Here is a 15,223-nt window from a genome sequence, read left to right as displayed (position 1 = left end):
AGTGAAATTGACGTATAGCAAATGCAAAAATAGGCGTTAGATTAAAAATGAAGCTGATATTAAAGTTTCCATTTATGAGGATTGTCATACCCATTGTAAATGTCCTTGCTTTAATAATCCCTATCGACAATTTGTTATGGCCATGCAACTTTGACAGGGTATCATGCATGAGCCATGTTTGTATTTTCTCGGAATTCCATGCCTCTTTTCCATTTTAATAATAATAATAATAATAATTTCCTTGTATTGTCATTCTGTGTAACAATGTACACAGAACGAAATGTCGATTGCACCTGATTTCCCTTCTTTTAGCATCACTGCAAGTCTTTGAACCCATAATGAATAAATCCAGGTGAAAAATACAGTATAACAGATTCTGAACTCAATAAATAGAAAGGAGGTAGTTTAGCTGATAGCATTTAATGAGGTTGACCAACAGCAGACAAGAAGGCATCTTGGAGACATTACTACATGCGCAAAGATGCACATGGTTTTATGTTTTTGAGCAGGCTAAATAACTTGCTGGTCATGTCGCATCGTGGGCAAAATGCAGTAAATAAAGGGCGGGGAGAAATCTTATTAAATAAAGTAAAAACATCGTAAGACGGGGTCGCTGTATCTGGGGTGGTCTACCGTACATTGACAGGCACAATAGTTAATTTTCTAAAAACAATCATTGTACATGACTTATGGCTTTCAATATAAAGATTGTCATGAATGTTTCTCTAACAAGATATTCAGATTTAACTCCATCCGGCGGAGTAAAGGCCCACGTTAAACCACACCACATTGCATATTACCGAATTTTATTGCAATGTGTATTCCGTGTAGCACTATCTAGATACTCTATATTACACGCTACAGTGGGTATTAGCACGTCACATTGGGTATTTGCATATTGTATTTATTTTTGCTTTATTATTGTATTGTTCTCAGCGCAGGGATGCTGCTGGAAATGTGAATTTCCATGCGGGGATGAATAAAGTATCTATCTATCTATCTATCTATCTATCTATCTATCTATCTATCTATCTATCTATCTATCTATCTATCTATCTATCTATCTCTCTATCTCTCTATCTTTCTCTCTCTCTCTCTCTCTCTCTCTCTCTCTCTCTCTCTCTCTCTCTCTCTCTATCTCTATCTCTATCTCTATCTCTATCTCTATCTCTATCTCTATCTCTCTATCTCTATCTATCTATTGCTTCATTTTCACCCGATCCCCAACTCTAAACCGTTAGCTGTTGTAAAGGTTTTTTTGGTCGTATGACGGATCATAACGATGTACAGCTTTTATCGTCGCCGCCGACTTTAATTGAGCATGTTTAAGGACTCTACTTCCCAAATCCATTCAATACGTGGACTGAGCAATTAGGGAAAAAACACTGGACCGTGTGTACAGTAAGATCAAATATCCAGTTGGATCCGGCCATCTCTGTCCCTCACCCCCTCATACACCCCCTCCGGGGGAAAAAAAAGCCTATGCAACAAGGACAGTACAAACATCTTCTTTGTTCCTTTATGTCTTTGTTTTTTTCATCTTCACTGTAAAATGTGGACCTGGAGTGCCACGTACACTTTTGTTGTCACAAGAAATTCAACCCATGTTGTAACAATGACAATAAAGGTATATTCTATTATATTCTACATTATTGCTTGCATAAGCAGATGATGTTTCAAAGCAACATTTTATAGTCCGTTTAACATCGAAATATATCGATTTTTGATTGTTTTTCTCTAAATGTTTGTTCTTATTAAATGTATTTACCTCGCTGTAATTACACAATACAACTGTCAATCTACCCTGAGAGCAACGTACAACCTTCTTAATTGTCCAACGTAACGCTTTTATTTTGAAGTGTCCCCGGATGTGTCTGTCAGTAGCAGCTACATATACTTGTCAAAGTGTTGTTTCGGGTTCCAGAGTCCATTTTTACAAGTTTTTTTTTTCTTTTTCGTCACTTTCCAAATTATAAGACGTGGCTTGTTGATTCGAATTGACACTATGCGTGGGATTTTTCAAAGGATCAACCTTAGCTGCAGGGGCTAGCTAACTTACTTGCTAGCTAACTAACTTGCTAGCTATTTAGCTTCCTGTTGCAGTTGAGCAAGGTCTAAGCTAATTTTGTAGTCGTCGCCATTTAAAATGTCCGAGTTTGTAGATTCTGACAACGCTTCTTTGCTCCGAGACGAAGCAAGAGGGTAAGTGGGTTGTCAATATTTTCATTCATACTTTTTTGCATTAAAATGGAACTTTATTGAAACGTATGTCCAGTGATGAGGCTCATGATGACGATTACAAGAACCGATGGAGATCGATCCGAGTCATGTACTTCACAATGTTTCTCAGCAGCGTGGGTGAGGATTATTAATTTCGTTGTTTCTATATTTTTGGAAACTCTTCTAGAAAGCCATTCTAAGCAAAGTTAAGCGTTGCCGCCCTCTCGCGATTAAATAGCTAAACGGCATGTTGTGCAAATAGACCCATTGAATATAATGTAACTTGAAACCGTTCTGAGGTGATATAGAAGTTAAATTGACGTACCGAACCCACGGTCCCCCAGATAAACTATTAATATAAGTAAATACTATCTATTAAATACTTGTTATGTGTAATATATGTACATATGATTTAAATAACATTATAGATAACCAAACTTGTAAAGGAAAAATGAAATTGAATTTACCCTGGTGTGACTTGACTTGAGATGGTACAGCGGTGAAGCATATGGATGCAGATGGGAGGAGAATCTTCTGCAGAGTGGATTTTTATTTTTTTACGTGGTATAGCCTGTAAAATTCCACCCCGTAAAGCAAAAACATTGTAATTTGGGGTCGTTGTATCCATACTGTAGAATTGAAAATAGAATATAGTGTTGTGATATGCATTTGTCTGTCCTTCTAGGTTTCACTATTGTCATTACATCGCTGTGGCCGTACTTGCAAAAGTCGGACGACAGCGCCGATGCCACCTTCCTGGGCTGGGTGGTTGCAGCATACAGTCTTGGCCAGATGTTGGCATCACCCTTGTTCGGTCTTTGGTCCAATCACCGCCCTCGCAGGGAGCCACTGGTGTGCTCCATTCTCATCAACCTGTCGGCCAACATCTACTACGCTTACGCTTCCCTGCCGACCACCGGGGACAAGTACCACATCCTCATTTCCAGAGCATTTGTGGGCTTTGGAGCAGGTATTTATTGCCACTTAGAAAATATGTTTTCTGTATAGTGACATCCTGTTTATGGTGTAGAACAGGGGTAGGCGGATCAATCTAGATACAGTGGTACCTCTACTTACGAATTTTATTCGTTCTGGGAGTAGCTTCATCACATGAAAACCTTGTAAGTAGAGACACATTTTGAATGTAAAGGCGCTGATCCATTTGGAGCCCCGCAAAAGTACAGAATGATATGTTCTAATAAATCAAATAAGTACATCAGAACATGAAACAAATTTATGTTTAAAATGGATTACAGCACATTAAACAAAACACGAGACATGTTAAATAAAAAGAACAAAGAATAAAAGAAATAGTAAAAATCTTCATTGACTTTTTTCTGTCTCGCCTTTCTTAAAAAACAGATCCAATGACGTCTGCTTTTGCCGTCAGAAAAGCCCATCAGAAATACTTGAGGCAGACATAATGAGCAATAGCCCGACTTATCAACACTTTCTTCGGGTGATTAGTTTCCACAATTTTTGAAACTTTGTGTAATTTAGCTAAAATGTCTGATTGAATGATGCCTGCGTCCCCCTCCTCGCAATATTGCCTGAACCTCTTCTCCTCCTAGTTTCTGAACTGTGACTGTGACTCAAAGTGCATGCTGGGATAACACACATGTGCACTAGGTTGCCAGGCCCATTTTAAGTGATAGCCAGTTTGTTAATATTTGGGAAACTCTGGGAGCGGCAATACGTCCCGTACTGTATTTTTCACTTTGTATCCTGAAACATTACTGCATGTAAAGGCAATATTTTCCCGTTCAGGTACTTTGTAACCTGAAACTTTCACATGCAGACATTTGTAAGTAGAGGTACCAATGTATCAATATTATCGATTCTAAGCAAGTAATTGGATCAAATCGATACTATAGTTCTGGGATTGATTCTTTGCTCCTACACCAATTTCCTCTCGGCACCACTTCTATATGTAGGTAGCGCTGCCCTTCTCTTCCTTGGCCACTCTTAAAAAGAGCTGAACTGAATTTGGAACTTTCTTACTCCATGCTGCCATCCCCTGGCTTTTGTCATCATTGCAGCCTCGGTCCGCTCATTCATAATGTGCATGCATTTCTTAGCGGCGCACGTATGATCTCTTCTTTTTTCATGGTTCTTAGGGTTTAAGTTGGTGTTTGTACCTGAAACATTCCTTATGTTACTTTGACTATTTTCATGCTGCACTGCCAAATAGCTATTAAAAACCCCTGTAGATAAGAGCTAGACGTCACTCTACAGCATTGCTGTTTTTCTTGTTTGACTCTCTTGGCTGTAGAGTCAATTGCTTTTAGTTATATTTATTTAATTTAGAATCTAATTCAGTGGTTACAGATTCGGCCAGCACGTAGTCTTAGCGGGTTCACACCCGAATTAATTGACTTTTATTGGCCTTTATCATGAGGGAAGCAATACTCTTAACATATTTTAATTTCAGCTTTAAATGATTGATTTTTCAGTTCATTGAAATGGATAATGATTGATCAGTTCAAAAAGAAAGTAGTAAAGACCCAAATAAATAATGCATGTTCCTGATACTACCAAACTCCATATACTTACATGACAAGGAAATTGAATCATACGAAGAGGGGGGGAGGAGGACAGTGTTGACACATAACCTCACAGTCTTAGAAAGCGAAGGGAACGGGGAATCACTGATCCATAAACAAAACAAAACAATCAACTTATTTATAGGACCGGGAATTCTTTCATAGAATGTCAGAAATTAAATATTAATGCCACTTTTCCTACCTTTTTACTCGTGTTCTTCTTGCCCTTTTTCTGTTGTTCGCTAATTTCCTTTTCTTTGTTACTTCCTTTTCTTTTTTTACTAGCTTTTTCCATTTTTCATGCTTTTTCCTTTTTACATTTTTTTCCTGCTTTTTTTTCTTTGTGCTAAATGTTATATAATATTTGGTAATATATAGATGAAAGCAACAAAAACAATCTGACGAGCTGCTTGGTTGCCGAAAGAGCCAGCTCTTTTTAGTGAGCCAAGCCGAAAGTGCTGCTTCTCTTGAAAAAAAAAAGACAAAAATTTGCGCAGAAACATTGACGTAGTCACATAGGTAAGAAAGGTCACATAACTTTTGTAGGCGATAATTAAAGTAAACCACACTTGTCTCTCTTTTTTAATGTCTTACTGATACAAACAATAATATTTTTGTTTAAAAGCAATCTCCTCCGCACCCCCCCTCCCCGCTGCTGTTCTTTCGCAATAACACGATCTCACATGCGCACCTGCTTCATTTACTGAAGCTCGTGCTGTCATTGACTTAAAAATACCGTGCTTAAAACCGAGCAGAGGGAAGCCATGTTGTATTTGCATGCGTGCATTGTTTTCTCGCCAAATTTTTCTAGTAAATTAATTTCACAATTTTGAACCCTGATTTTTATGCGCCAGATAGCTTTTCTTGTGCGCTGAGAAGGTCTGGGCTGTGCGTAATTACGCACACTGCAGTTTATAGGAGTATTGTTAGTGCGTAAATGATTTATGTTCTGTTAATCTATACAATACTTCATTTTTTTTAACATTTTTCTTCACTATGGGTGCCAAGGCTTGCAATGATGCCAAATAGAGAAGCAAAAACAAGATAACCATGGAAACGACTTCACAATTATCAGGGAAAAAGGCACACAGAAACCTTTGCTACGTTGGAACCATTCGACGATTGGGACAATGATTATAATTAACTGCTTATTAAGACAGGAAATCTTCTTAAAGCAAGACAATACTACCAAATTGAGTTTTAAAATCAGTTTTAATTTTAATCCAACGGATCCTCTCTGCATCCACCTACTAACTCCGCTGTTCGATTGCTAGTCACGTCCTACCAGCCCAAATAAAATTTATTTTTTCAGATTCAGATTCAGATCTACTTTATTGTCATTCTAGTACACGTGTATACGCAACGAAATGTCGATACATCTGACCCGGACAGTTTCCTTGAATGTACAGATATAAATAAAATGTTGTATTGAGTTGGAGTATTGAGTACTAATGATATACTAAATAATTATGGCCATGTATAGTATTTTACAGTAGCGCAAATAGTGCAAGAGGAGTAGCTAACCAGATGTGCAAAATGGGCAGTCAGGTAAACAAGTCAGGTAAACAGTAACAATAACACTGTAAGTACAATAGTGCATAGAAACAGATGTGCAAGGAGTGGCTCGCTATAAAGAGCTGCCAGTAGTGCAAAAAGTCAAACAAAACCCACAGATGTACAGATTAGCAGCAGTTTAGATTTACTATGTGTTTGATTGACCATTTAACAGTATAATGGCCAGGGGGACAAGACTATTGTGGAACCTGGTGGTCCTGCACCTCACACTGCGGTACCTCTTCCCAGAGGCTAGCAGAGTGAACAGTCCATGATGGGGGTGAGAGGGGTCCCTGATAATGTTCTTAGCTTGGGATAGGCAGCACTTCTGGCCAATGATTTTCTATGCTGTCCTCGTCACCCTCCTAACACTACCCCAGTTGGTAGCGCTGCAGCCTCCACACCACACAGAGATACAGCTGGTCAGGATACTCTCTATGGTGCCCCTGTAGAATGCGATGAGGGAGGGTGGGGGCAGGTGGGCTCTCCTCATCCCCCGCAGGAAGTAAATGTACTAAATATATATATTTTTCTAATTTTATTTTTTAATATACATGCACATTTCAAATAAATAGTCCTTTCTATACAATATATTGTTATTTTGATGTTTATATCTGAGGTACCGGAATTTCACTGCTGATTACCATACTGTAGGTTTCAACACCCACCTATACAGTATGTTTCAACACCCACCTATACAGTATTTCTCTATGCCCACATTGGATTAACTTTTGTATCCCTTGGCTATACTGTGTTATATTTTCTAATTTGGGGATTTCAACCACTGATTCTGTTGCTTCAGGTAATGTTGCTGTGGTGAGGTCATATGTTGCTGGAGCCACGTCGTTGAAGGAAAGAACAAACGCAATGGCCAACATGAGCGCCTGTCAAGCTTTAGGCTTCATCCTCGGACCAGGTAGTTATGAGACTTGGTTTGGGTTATTATCTTGAAAGAAAGCTAGGGTGTTGTCCATTGCTTTTCTTTTGAACTCCCAGGATTTTATCCTTTTTTTGTTTTGATGTTTCTTGTTGTTTATTTTAAAATTATTTTTGAGTGGTAGGTTTTACACCTAAAAAAAATATTTTTTGCCGGATTTGTTATCCTTGTTTTAATTGATGTCACTTGAACCACTGACTAGACCAGTTCATCTTGAGCTTTTGTGAGCCAAGGCTCACTTTTTTTCATTAACAAAAAAATCACAATGGTGCATTTCTTTTTAAGTGGTCCAGTACAGGACACCTCCAATAAAAGTGCCTTCTGTCGGTCCCCGCTTGCAGCAATACAGGATTAGGAATATTGGATTGCAGCCACACAAGTGTAGTACTTTTAAGGAAGAAATACAGTATGAGGAAAAAAAGCCACCAGTTAGACTCTGTTGGTCCCCACTTGCAGGAATATGTGATCAAGGATAATGAATCGTCGGTGAACAAGCAATGTTTATTTTAGAAAGAAAAACTGCGAAAAAACATGAACCGCCACGCTCAAATTTGCTCTCTCGGCCACTGCTGTTAGCAATAGTTGACCAGGGATATTGCTGGCAGCGATATGGTATTCGGGATAATGGATCACCTACGCATGAGTGAGAATTGACAGAATGGACAAAAAGGGCCCTCAGGCATGACAAAAATCCCCTGTGCTGGCCCGTGCTCATGGCAATATGCGATCAAGGATAATGGAACATGGATTTTTTTTTCTGTCTCACTGTACTATTTTTACATCCCTTAGCTCTGCAGGCCTGCTTGTCGTTCCTCGGGGAACTTGGTTACACAGTGGAGTACATCGATCTGAAGCTCAACATGTACACTGCTCCGGCCTTGCTGGCCGCGGTCTTTGGAGTCATCAACATCTTATTGGTGGTCTTGGTACTAAGGTGAGGTCTTTTTAAAGAAACATCAAAGGGTGACAATGTTTTCTGTTGTTTAAGATTTTTGTTCTCACAGGGAGCATCGCGTTGACGATGATGGAAGACTCATTCAAGCCATCAATTACCTCTCTGAAGGTAAGTTGGCAACAGTGGGGATCTTTGCCAACTTTCCAAGGCTCGCGCTCACAAAGCACCACCCATTGACGAAAGTTATTTTACTTTTGGCATCAGGTGTTCAGGGACACCTTTTCGAGGAAAGCAGTGCAGAGCCAAAGCTGTCAAGTATCAAACATGTTTGATAATTTTGGTGTTCGGTTGCTGTATTCCCAACAAACGAGAACTGCAAGCTTGTAGATGCGCTCTAAATACAAAGGAGCGCTGTGACGTTTGAAAATGTTCCGACGCCCCTCTGGACGATAACCCAGTCAATACTTTGCTGTCATAATTCGTCTAATTTATATCAGGAGTAAAACTGGAAGTTTGATGCTACTTAATTCAATCTTTTTACAATATTTATACTATATATTTATTATAATATTCAACTTTTTCTGCCGCAAATTAAGCAAAGTAATCAGTTTATACATCAGAAATAACAACAGGGAAAGTTACACACTACAGTTGCCTTTCGGTATCTTCTGAGTCATTGTGCAGTCACTGGAGTTCCCCTTAATCCTCAATAAAAGATGAAAATCAATTGCAATTTAGTCCACAACTTCCCACGTTTGTGTTGATATCGGGTTTTACTCTCCACAGTATGCTTCATCAAGTACCCAGACGCTGTCATCGAGAAATATAGGGCTTATTCCATTTTTTCTGTGGTACGGCCCTAATTTTGTATCTCTTTTGGCAAAGTTGTAAATGTAAGGCAACCAAATACTACGAATCAACCAATAAATAGCTAATACGAAAGATATATATTTTTTTTAACGTGAATAATTGGAGGGGGAAAAAAATCGAGCCATGTTAAAAAATTTCACTTTTAAACTGAAATGTTTTTTTTCCAAATCTGAACATTTTCGTTTTTCAAAATTTATTTTATATGTGCTCGTATTCGTAATCATTATCGGATTCTATTAGGTTCCATCTTGAATGGTCACATGATCCTAAATGCCGTGATCTAAATAACTTTGAGTAGAGCGGATAACGGCTTTAGGTGTGCAGGGGACGATGCTGTTGGCATTTTGCAGCCAATGGCATTGATGCCAAGTTCTCCAAGCTAATGGCGCTAAGTGTGAATGGGGCTTAGAGGCACAATGTGTGTTATTTGACCAATAGATGTCACAGTACTGAAAACAATTGCTTCAAAGCACAAGGATGAATACCCACTACGGTGACTCGAAGTAGATAAAACACATCATTTTACCTCATTTTTTTGGTCAACCTTTTTGGAGGATTATAGGTATCTGGAGCAGCAATATGCCGGGCAAATATGTCAGCTCTCTTTGGGTTAGGCTCATGTAAAAATGAATGCTAATTTCTCAGCCTATGAGTATTTAAATAAAATACATGTTTAAATTTAAGTTAATGTATTTTTTCTTTTGATTTAAAATCAACACTGTGTTTTTTTAAATTTAAGTTTCATTTACCTCTAGGAGGCACTTGATAATACTAAAACAGGGATCCCGCGGATCCTTAGAATATTATTAAAGAATTCATTATTCTAAAAATAAGGCCTTAATTGGCATCAAAATGTCTTAAATCCAATTTTCGTTAGTCTTAAAAATGTGAACACAATAATAAGATTTATATTTATTTGAACTATAACGATTTAGTAAGATTTATCAATTGTATTTTTTAATAAATCTCAAATTGACTTTTTTGGCAAAATTGCGTGACCACAATAACAGAACTATCAAATCACTGATGTGGTTTCAGTCGGGCCTTTCAAAGCAGACGCTTATCCTAGGTTAACCCACAATACACATAGCAACTTCGGACAGAGTCCTTTGGACCATGGGAAAATGTCAACTCCATGAGAAATGTCTGTCAGCCCAATATTTTTCACCATGGCTAAAAGCTATGCCAGGTTTTGTGTACAGGGCATGATGTACTGTATATATGTAAGAATATTTGTCTTTTTTATTTTCTTTGTTACAATTGTTTTTGTTCTTGTTATCGACTTGGTCTTTCAAAGGGCATCAAAGAAGTCTTGAATTTTACCTGCCTGAAGCATAAGATTACAGTCCCTTCAAAGTATTGTGGTCCCGTCTTTTACAGATGAGGTGGATGTCACGGAAGATGCAGAGGAAACCATAGATCACTTGGCAGTTTTCACCTCCAATGTTCTTTTCTTCATCGTCATGTTCATTTTTGCCGTTTTTGAGACGTACGTGGACTAAAAGCTCTTACGTGTTCGTGAGTTTTGTGATAATGACCCTTTTTTTTGTTTCAGGATCGCCACACCTTTGTCCATGGACATGTTCGCCTGGACAAGGAGACAGGCCGTTTTCTACAACGGCATCATCATCTGTTGCATCGGCTTTGAATCAATCCTGGTGTTTCTGGTGGTGAAAGTTGCGGCACAAAGGTAACCCAGAGGTACAATGCCGTGAAAAAGTATTTGCCCCCCTTCCTGATTTTACGGGTTTTTGCCTATTAAACACTCGCAAAGGTTTAAAATCATCAAACCAATTTAAATATCACACATAGAAGACCCAAGAAAATACAATATGCTGTTTTAAAATGTTTATTCTAGGGGTAGGACGATATCCATTGGTCACGATTTTTTCGTATCTCGATACTTAGGTGCCTATTTGATTTATATCACGATTCTCGATAATTGCGATCCTACAAGCAATTCAATATAGTTGATGATTTAAATTGAAAACGAAAAACGAGCAACTGAAATAATATATTACTGGGACAATAAACCATGAATGATGTTCGAACGATGCACATTCGTCCGTGTCACTCCAGAAGCTGAAATGTATTTCAACTAAGACAAAGAGAATAGAAAAGCAAGTGGGATACCGGTCTGCGACAAAGTTTGCAGACGATTTTGGTGATGTCTAGCACCATCTTCTGGGGAACTGTGTCAAAACCAAAAGGCGTACCTGTCAACCTCCACGGCTCCATGCCCTTACAAACTGTCGTATTTTCCCATACAAAATAATCTTGCACCAATTTTTTTTTCAAACGTTTTTATGTAGTTTAAGATGTTTTATTTTACATCTGTTTCGTTATATCATTCTGTACATATTCTTAATAAATGATTAAATTAAAAGCGTTGCTTGATTACTTAATTAATGAACATCCATTGATCGATATGTTTTCCAGACTTCTACGTTTTTGGCGTGGCTCTTTGTATCAAACTGCGTCTTTAAATCATAGAAACAGCAGGCAGCTACTTTCACGTCTTTTTTGCAAGCAACACAATACGAATATTCCACACCTGTCTTTGAAGCTTGTATAAATCCCTCGTATCGTCCTGACATTTGCTCCCACTCTTTGTGATGCTTGCCTCTTCCATTTAACTTACGCCGTTTTAATTCAGGCTCGGCCATTGCGACTTGATGATTGTATCTAAAGAAAATTCAAAACTATGTTGTAATGTAGGCCTACTGCTCTGCTTTTGCTTTTTTCACGTGTGATCGGAATGATGCAATGGGAAATCCCCAGGCGGCAGAAGCATGCGCACAGTAGCATCAAACTGCCCTCCTTGTTTGCAACGAAAAAATCGATACCGAGATAGAGGCTAACGCTGCGAACTCGTTTGACTTGATTGATTTGCCGTTTCGTAATAGTAAGTGTACACCGGATGGTACCCATAATTGTCAAATTTGCGTTTTTCCGTACAGATTTTCTTGTACGCCATACACGTCTTAAAATGCATAATAAACGTACTTTGCACGGCAAAAACGTACAGGTTGACAGGTATGAAAATGTGTCCATACCTTGTATTCAAAATTGATGGGCGCCGGCTTTAGTTGTCGTTGCTCGCTTTTCTTCTCCATTTTCCTCTTCTGTTTGCTTTCCCTCATTTTTACCGGATATGACAGCCCAAAAACTAGGAGAAATGTAATTTATAAAAATTTCCAAAAATAAAATTACAATACATGTATACATGAAACAATTTTCGTCCCACCCCTAGTTTATTCCATTTATTAAAAAACAAACAAACAAACATCAAACGTTCATGATAATTGGTCGAATTCAAAGTCCGGATTGAAATCCATTTGAGATGCTGTGATCTTAAACAGGCAGTTCATGCTATAAAACCCTCCAATATGGCAGATTTGAAACAAATTTGCAAAGAAGAATGGGCAAAAATTCTTCAACAGCATTGTGAAAGATTCCTTACCAATTATCGTAAACAGTTTCTGTTATCGCTACCAAAGGTGGCCCAACTTGCTATTGGGTTCAGGGGGCAAGTACTTTTTCACATAGGGTCAAACATTTCAAAACTGCATTTGGTATCTCTGTGGGTTGTCTGTGTGATTATTAAAATTGGTGAGTGATAAGTATATATACACAGAAATCAGTAAGGGGACAAATACTTGTAATCCATCACTTGATCGCATATTGCTGCGAGTTGTGACCATTACAGTGCATTTTTGTCCGGCCTGGCAACTCTGTTTTGCCTTCTGTCCACCTTCAGCAAACCGTTATCCCCGATTGTATATTCCTGAGAGCGGGGACCAGCAGAGTGCTTTTTTGTTGAAGCTCGCATTTTTTTTTTTTTTGGTACCCCAGTATTTCTGCATGAAACAAACTTCACTCTTGCAGTCATCATCTCCAATCTCATACTGCTGTGAGTAGGGACCGTCATAAGGCACTTTTATCAAAACTCATGTTGTTCTGGCCCACCTAAAATAAAGTCAAGATTGTGGCCGCAATTATTATCCCCTTTGGACTCTTGCTGAGAGCAGTGGTTGGCAGAGTGCATTATTTTGTGGTTTCAGCCGCTAAACCCTGACATTATGATCAGCCTGAAATAAACTGCATTGTTTTGGCAGGGATCCCTTGTCCCCAGTTGGCTATTGCTGAAAGTGGGTGCAGAAGGAGCAAATGTATGTCATATTTGGCAGGGCTTGCCATTCTGTCCACCAAAATCTGAGCAACACTATTGCGGCAGCAATACATTCTCCACAATCCCACATTTCTGCGAGTTCTGGGATGACTGTATACAGTACAGAGTAACAAAAAAAATCACATCATTCAAGTGAGAAAGGTTTGATTTTAGTTTCATATTTAACATGTTTTTCTGATCAAATCCTAAGGTAATTAATACGAGCGCAACTATTTTTTACAACAATTTGTTTTACTTATTTAGTATTTTTCTTAGATCAATTAATAACCCAGGAAAACATTTTCAGGGTCGGTGATCGACCAGTGCTACTGGCAGGCCTGGCTATCATATTCTGCGGCTTTTTCATTCTGCTACCTTGGGGGAATCACTACCCCAAAATCCAGTGGGCAGGTATTCAAAACTATGTTAATAAGAATACGTGTCAAGGTTGGAATATAACCTAGTTTTCTTCAATCTTTAGACCTTAAGAACAACTCACTGGTAAGTCAGATGTCATCCAACAGCTCTTTTGAGCCCACGGGGTGCCCATACGACCAGACCTGGTGTCAGTACACCCCTGCCATTCACCTGGCTCAGTACATCTCATCAGACTTCCTCATCGGGGTGGGATACCCGGCTTGCAACGTCATGTCCTACACCCTCTATTCCAAAATTCTTGGACCCAAACCTCAGGTAATAGGTTAACATTGCAAACACATCTGGCTGGAGTGACATAAAGGGACAGTGTATATTATTTAGTTCCTCATAGTGGTAAAAAAAACATAATTACCGTTATTTAAAAAATAATAATATTGATTTATTTAATCAGCAAAAATACATGGACTATTATGTAAATATGCATGTTTGACTACCTATAGAAATTAGCATCTATTTTACATAACATGGGTCTCATTGGAAGGGAGCTAACAAGGTTGTCCTCCATCTTACTGATACAGCTACCCAAAAGCGTTAAAAAGCCTTGAATGAAAAAATGAGAGGAAAAATGGTGCGGTTTGGTCACTTTGAGTCTCCTTAGTTTGAATTGTTGCTTGTGCTTTTTTGCACACTAAACACACTAAACAAGGTCACTGCTTTGAAAACATTACAACAGCTTGACTACTTTCTTTTTTCAGGGCGTTTACATGGGCTGGCTGACTGCATCTGGAAGCGGTGCCAGGACTCTGGGGCCGGTCTTTGTCTCCCAAGTGTACACCATCCTCGGCCCTCGATGGGCCTTCAGTATGATCTGCGTCCAGGTGGCGGCGGCCGTTGTCCTTCTCAGCTGCGTCTACCAGAGACTTATCGCTTTTTCGGTGCGGCACGGACGGACAATAGAATAAGATGGCGATTTCCACACTGGAAGACACAAAAGACCAAAAAAAGCGAGTGAATAAGGGAGCGTGTATGTGGCTTCTAGCTTGGACACTTAAAATTGAGTTACCGTACTTGATGTTACTGATCCTCTATCACATGTTTTTTTTTGATTGCATTGTAAAGAATTAAAGAATGATCTGAAATATGGTGCATGTTTTAATGTCAGGGAAATAGTCACTGGTTAAATGTGAGCTCAATGTGCGAAAATGTCTCAGAGAATATTATGATTAGGTTGTTTATTTACATTCTTGATTCAATTACATATCAAGCCTTAGATGAGTTTAATATTTAGGATTATGGTTTAGAGCAGAGGTCTCCAATGTGGATCCCGCGGGGACCAGGGTGCCTCTTAAGCCTAACCTATGAGATGGCTGTGGACCTCTTTTGAAAATAGCTCACCAGTGCTCGGTCATAACCATTTTCTCGTAAAAAAAAATTCTTCATTGGTTGAGTGAGTCGGTTTAACCCTACTTCTTACAATTAACCTTGTAATATAGTAACAACATAGTAGGAGAAAATGGGATCAGGGAAAGGTAGCACTAATAACCATGATTAAGATATTACATGTGGTGAACAATGGTAAGTGAAAAACCATTTTTTATGATATTAAAGGAATATGTCAACAATAAAGGCCTTACAGGTGAGAACCAGAAAAGTTT

At 38.7% G+C, this 15,223-nt stretch overlaps 1 protein-coding gene across 1 annotated transcript; it reads left to right on the top strand.

Annotated features, from left to right (window-relative positions):
* Window positions 1–1,871: 1,871 nt before the first annotated feature.
* On the top strand, window positions 1,872–14,707 carry mfsd8 (major facilitator superfamily domain containing 8). The gene is made up of 11 exons (XM_088347295.1): window positions 1,872–2,202; window positions 2,276–2,358; window positions 2,906–3,190; window positions 7,120–7,233; window positions 8,044–8,188; window positions 8,259–8,317; window positions 10,400–10,508; window positions 10,575–10,709; window positions 13,498–13,601; window positions 13,672–13,883; window positions 14,324–14,707. Exons 1-11 carry the CDS (start codon window positions 2,147–2,149, stop codon window positions 14,528–14,530), a joined length of 1,509 nt encoding a protein of 502 aa, XP_088203421.1. The 5' UTR covers window positions 1,872–2,146; the 3' UTR covers window positions 14,531–14,707.
* The last annotated feature ends 516 nt before the right edge of the window (window positions 14,708–15,223 follow it).

This window comes from Urocampus carinirostris, chromosome 11, assembly GCF_059441175.1.
Source record: "Urocampus carinirostris isolate Australia breed hairy pipefish chromosome 11, RoL_Ucar_1.0, whole genome shotgun sequence".
Lineage (NCBI taxonomy): Eukaryota > Metazoa > Chordata > Actinopteri > Syngnathiformes > Syngnathidae > Urocampus > Urocampus carinirostris.
This window is presented reverse-complemented; position numbering and strand designations above follow the sequence as displayed.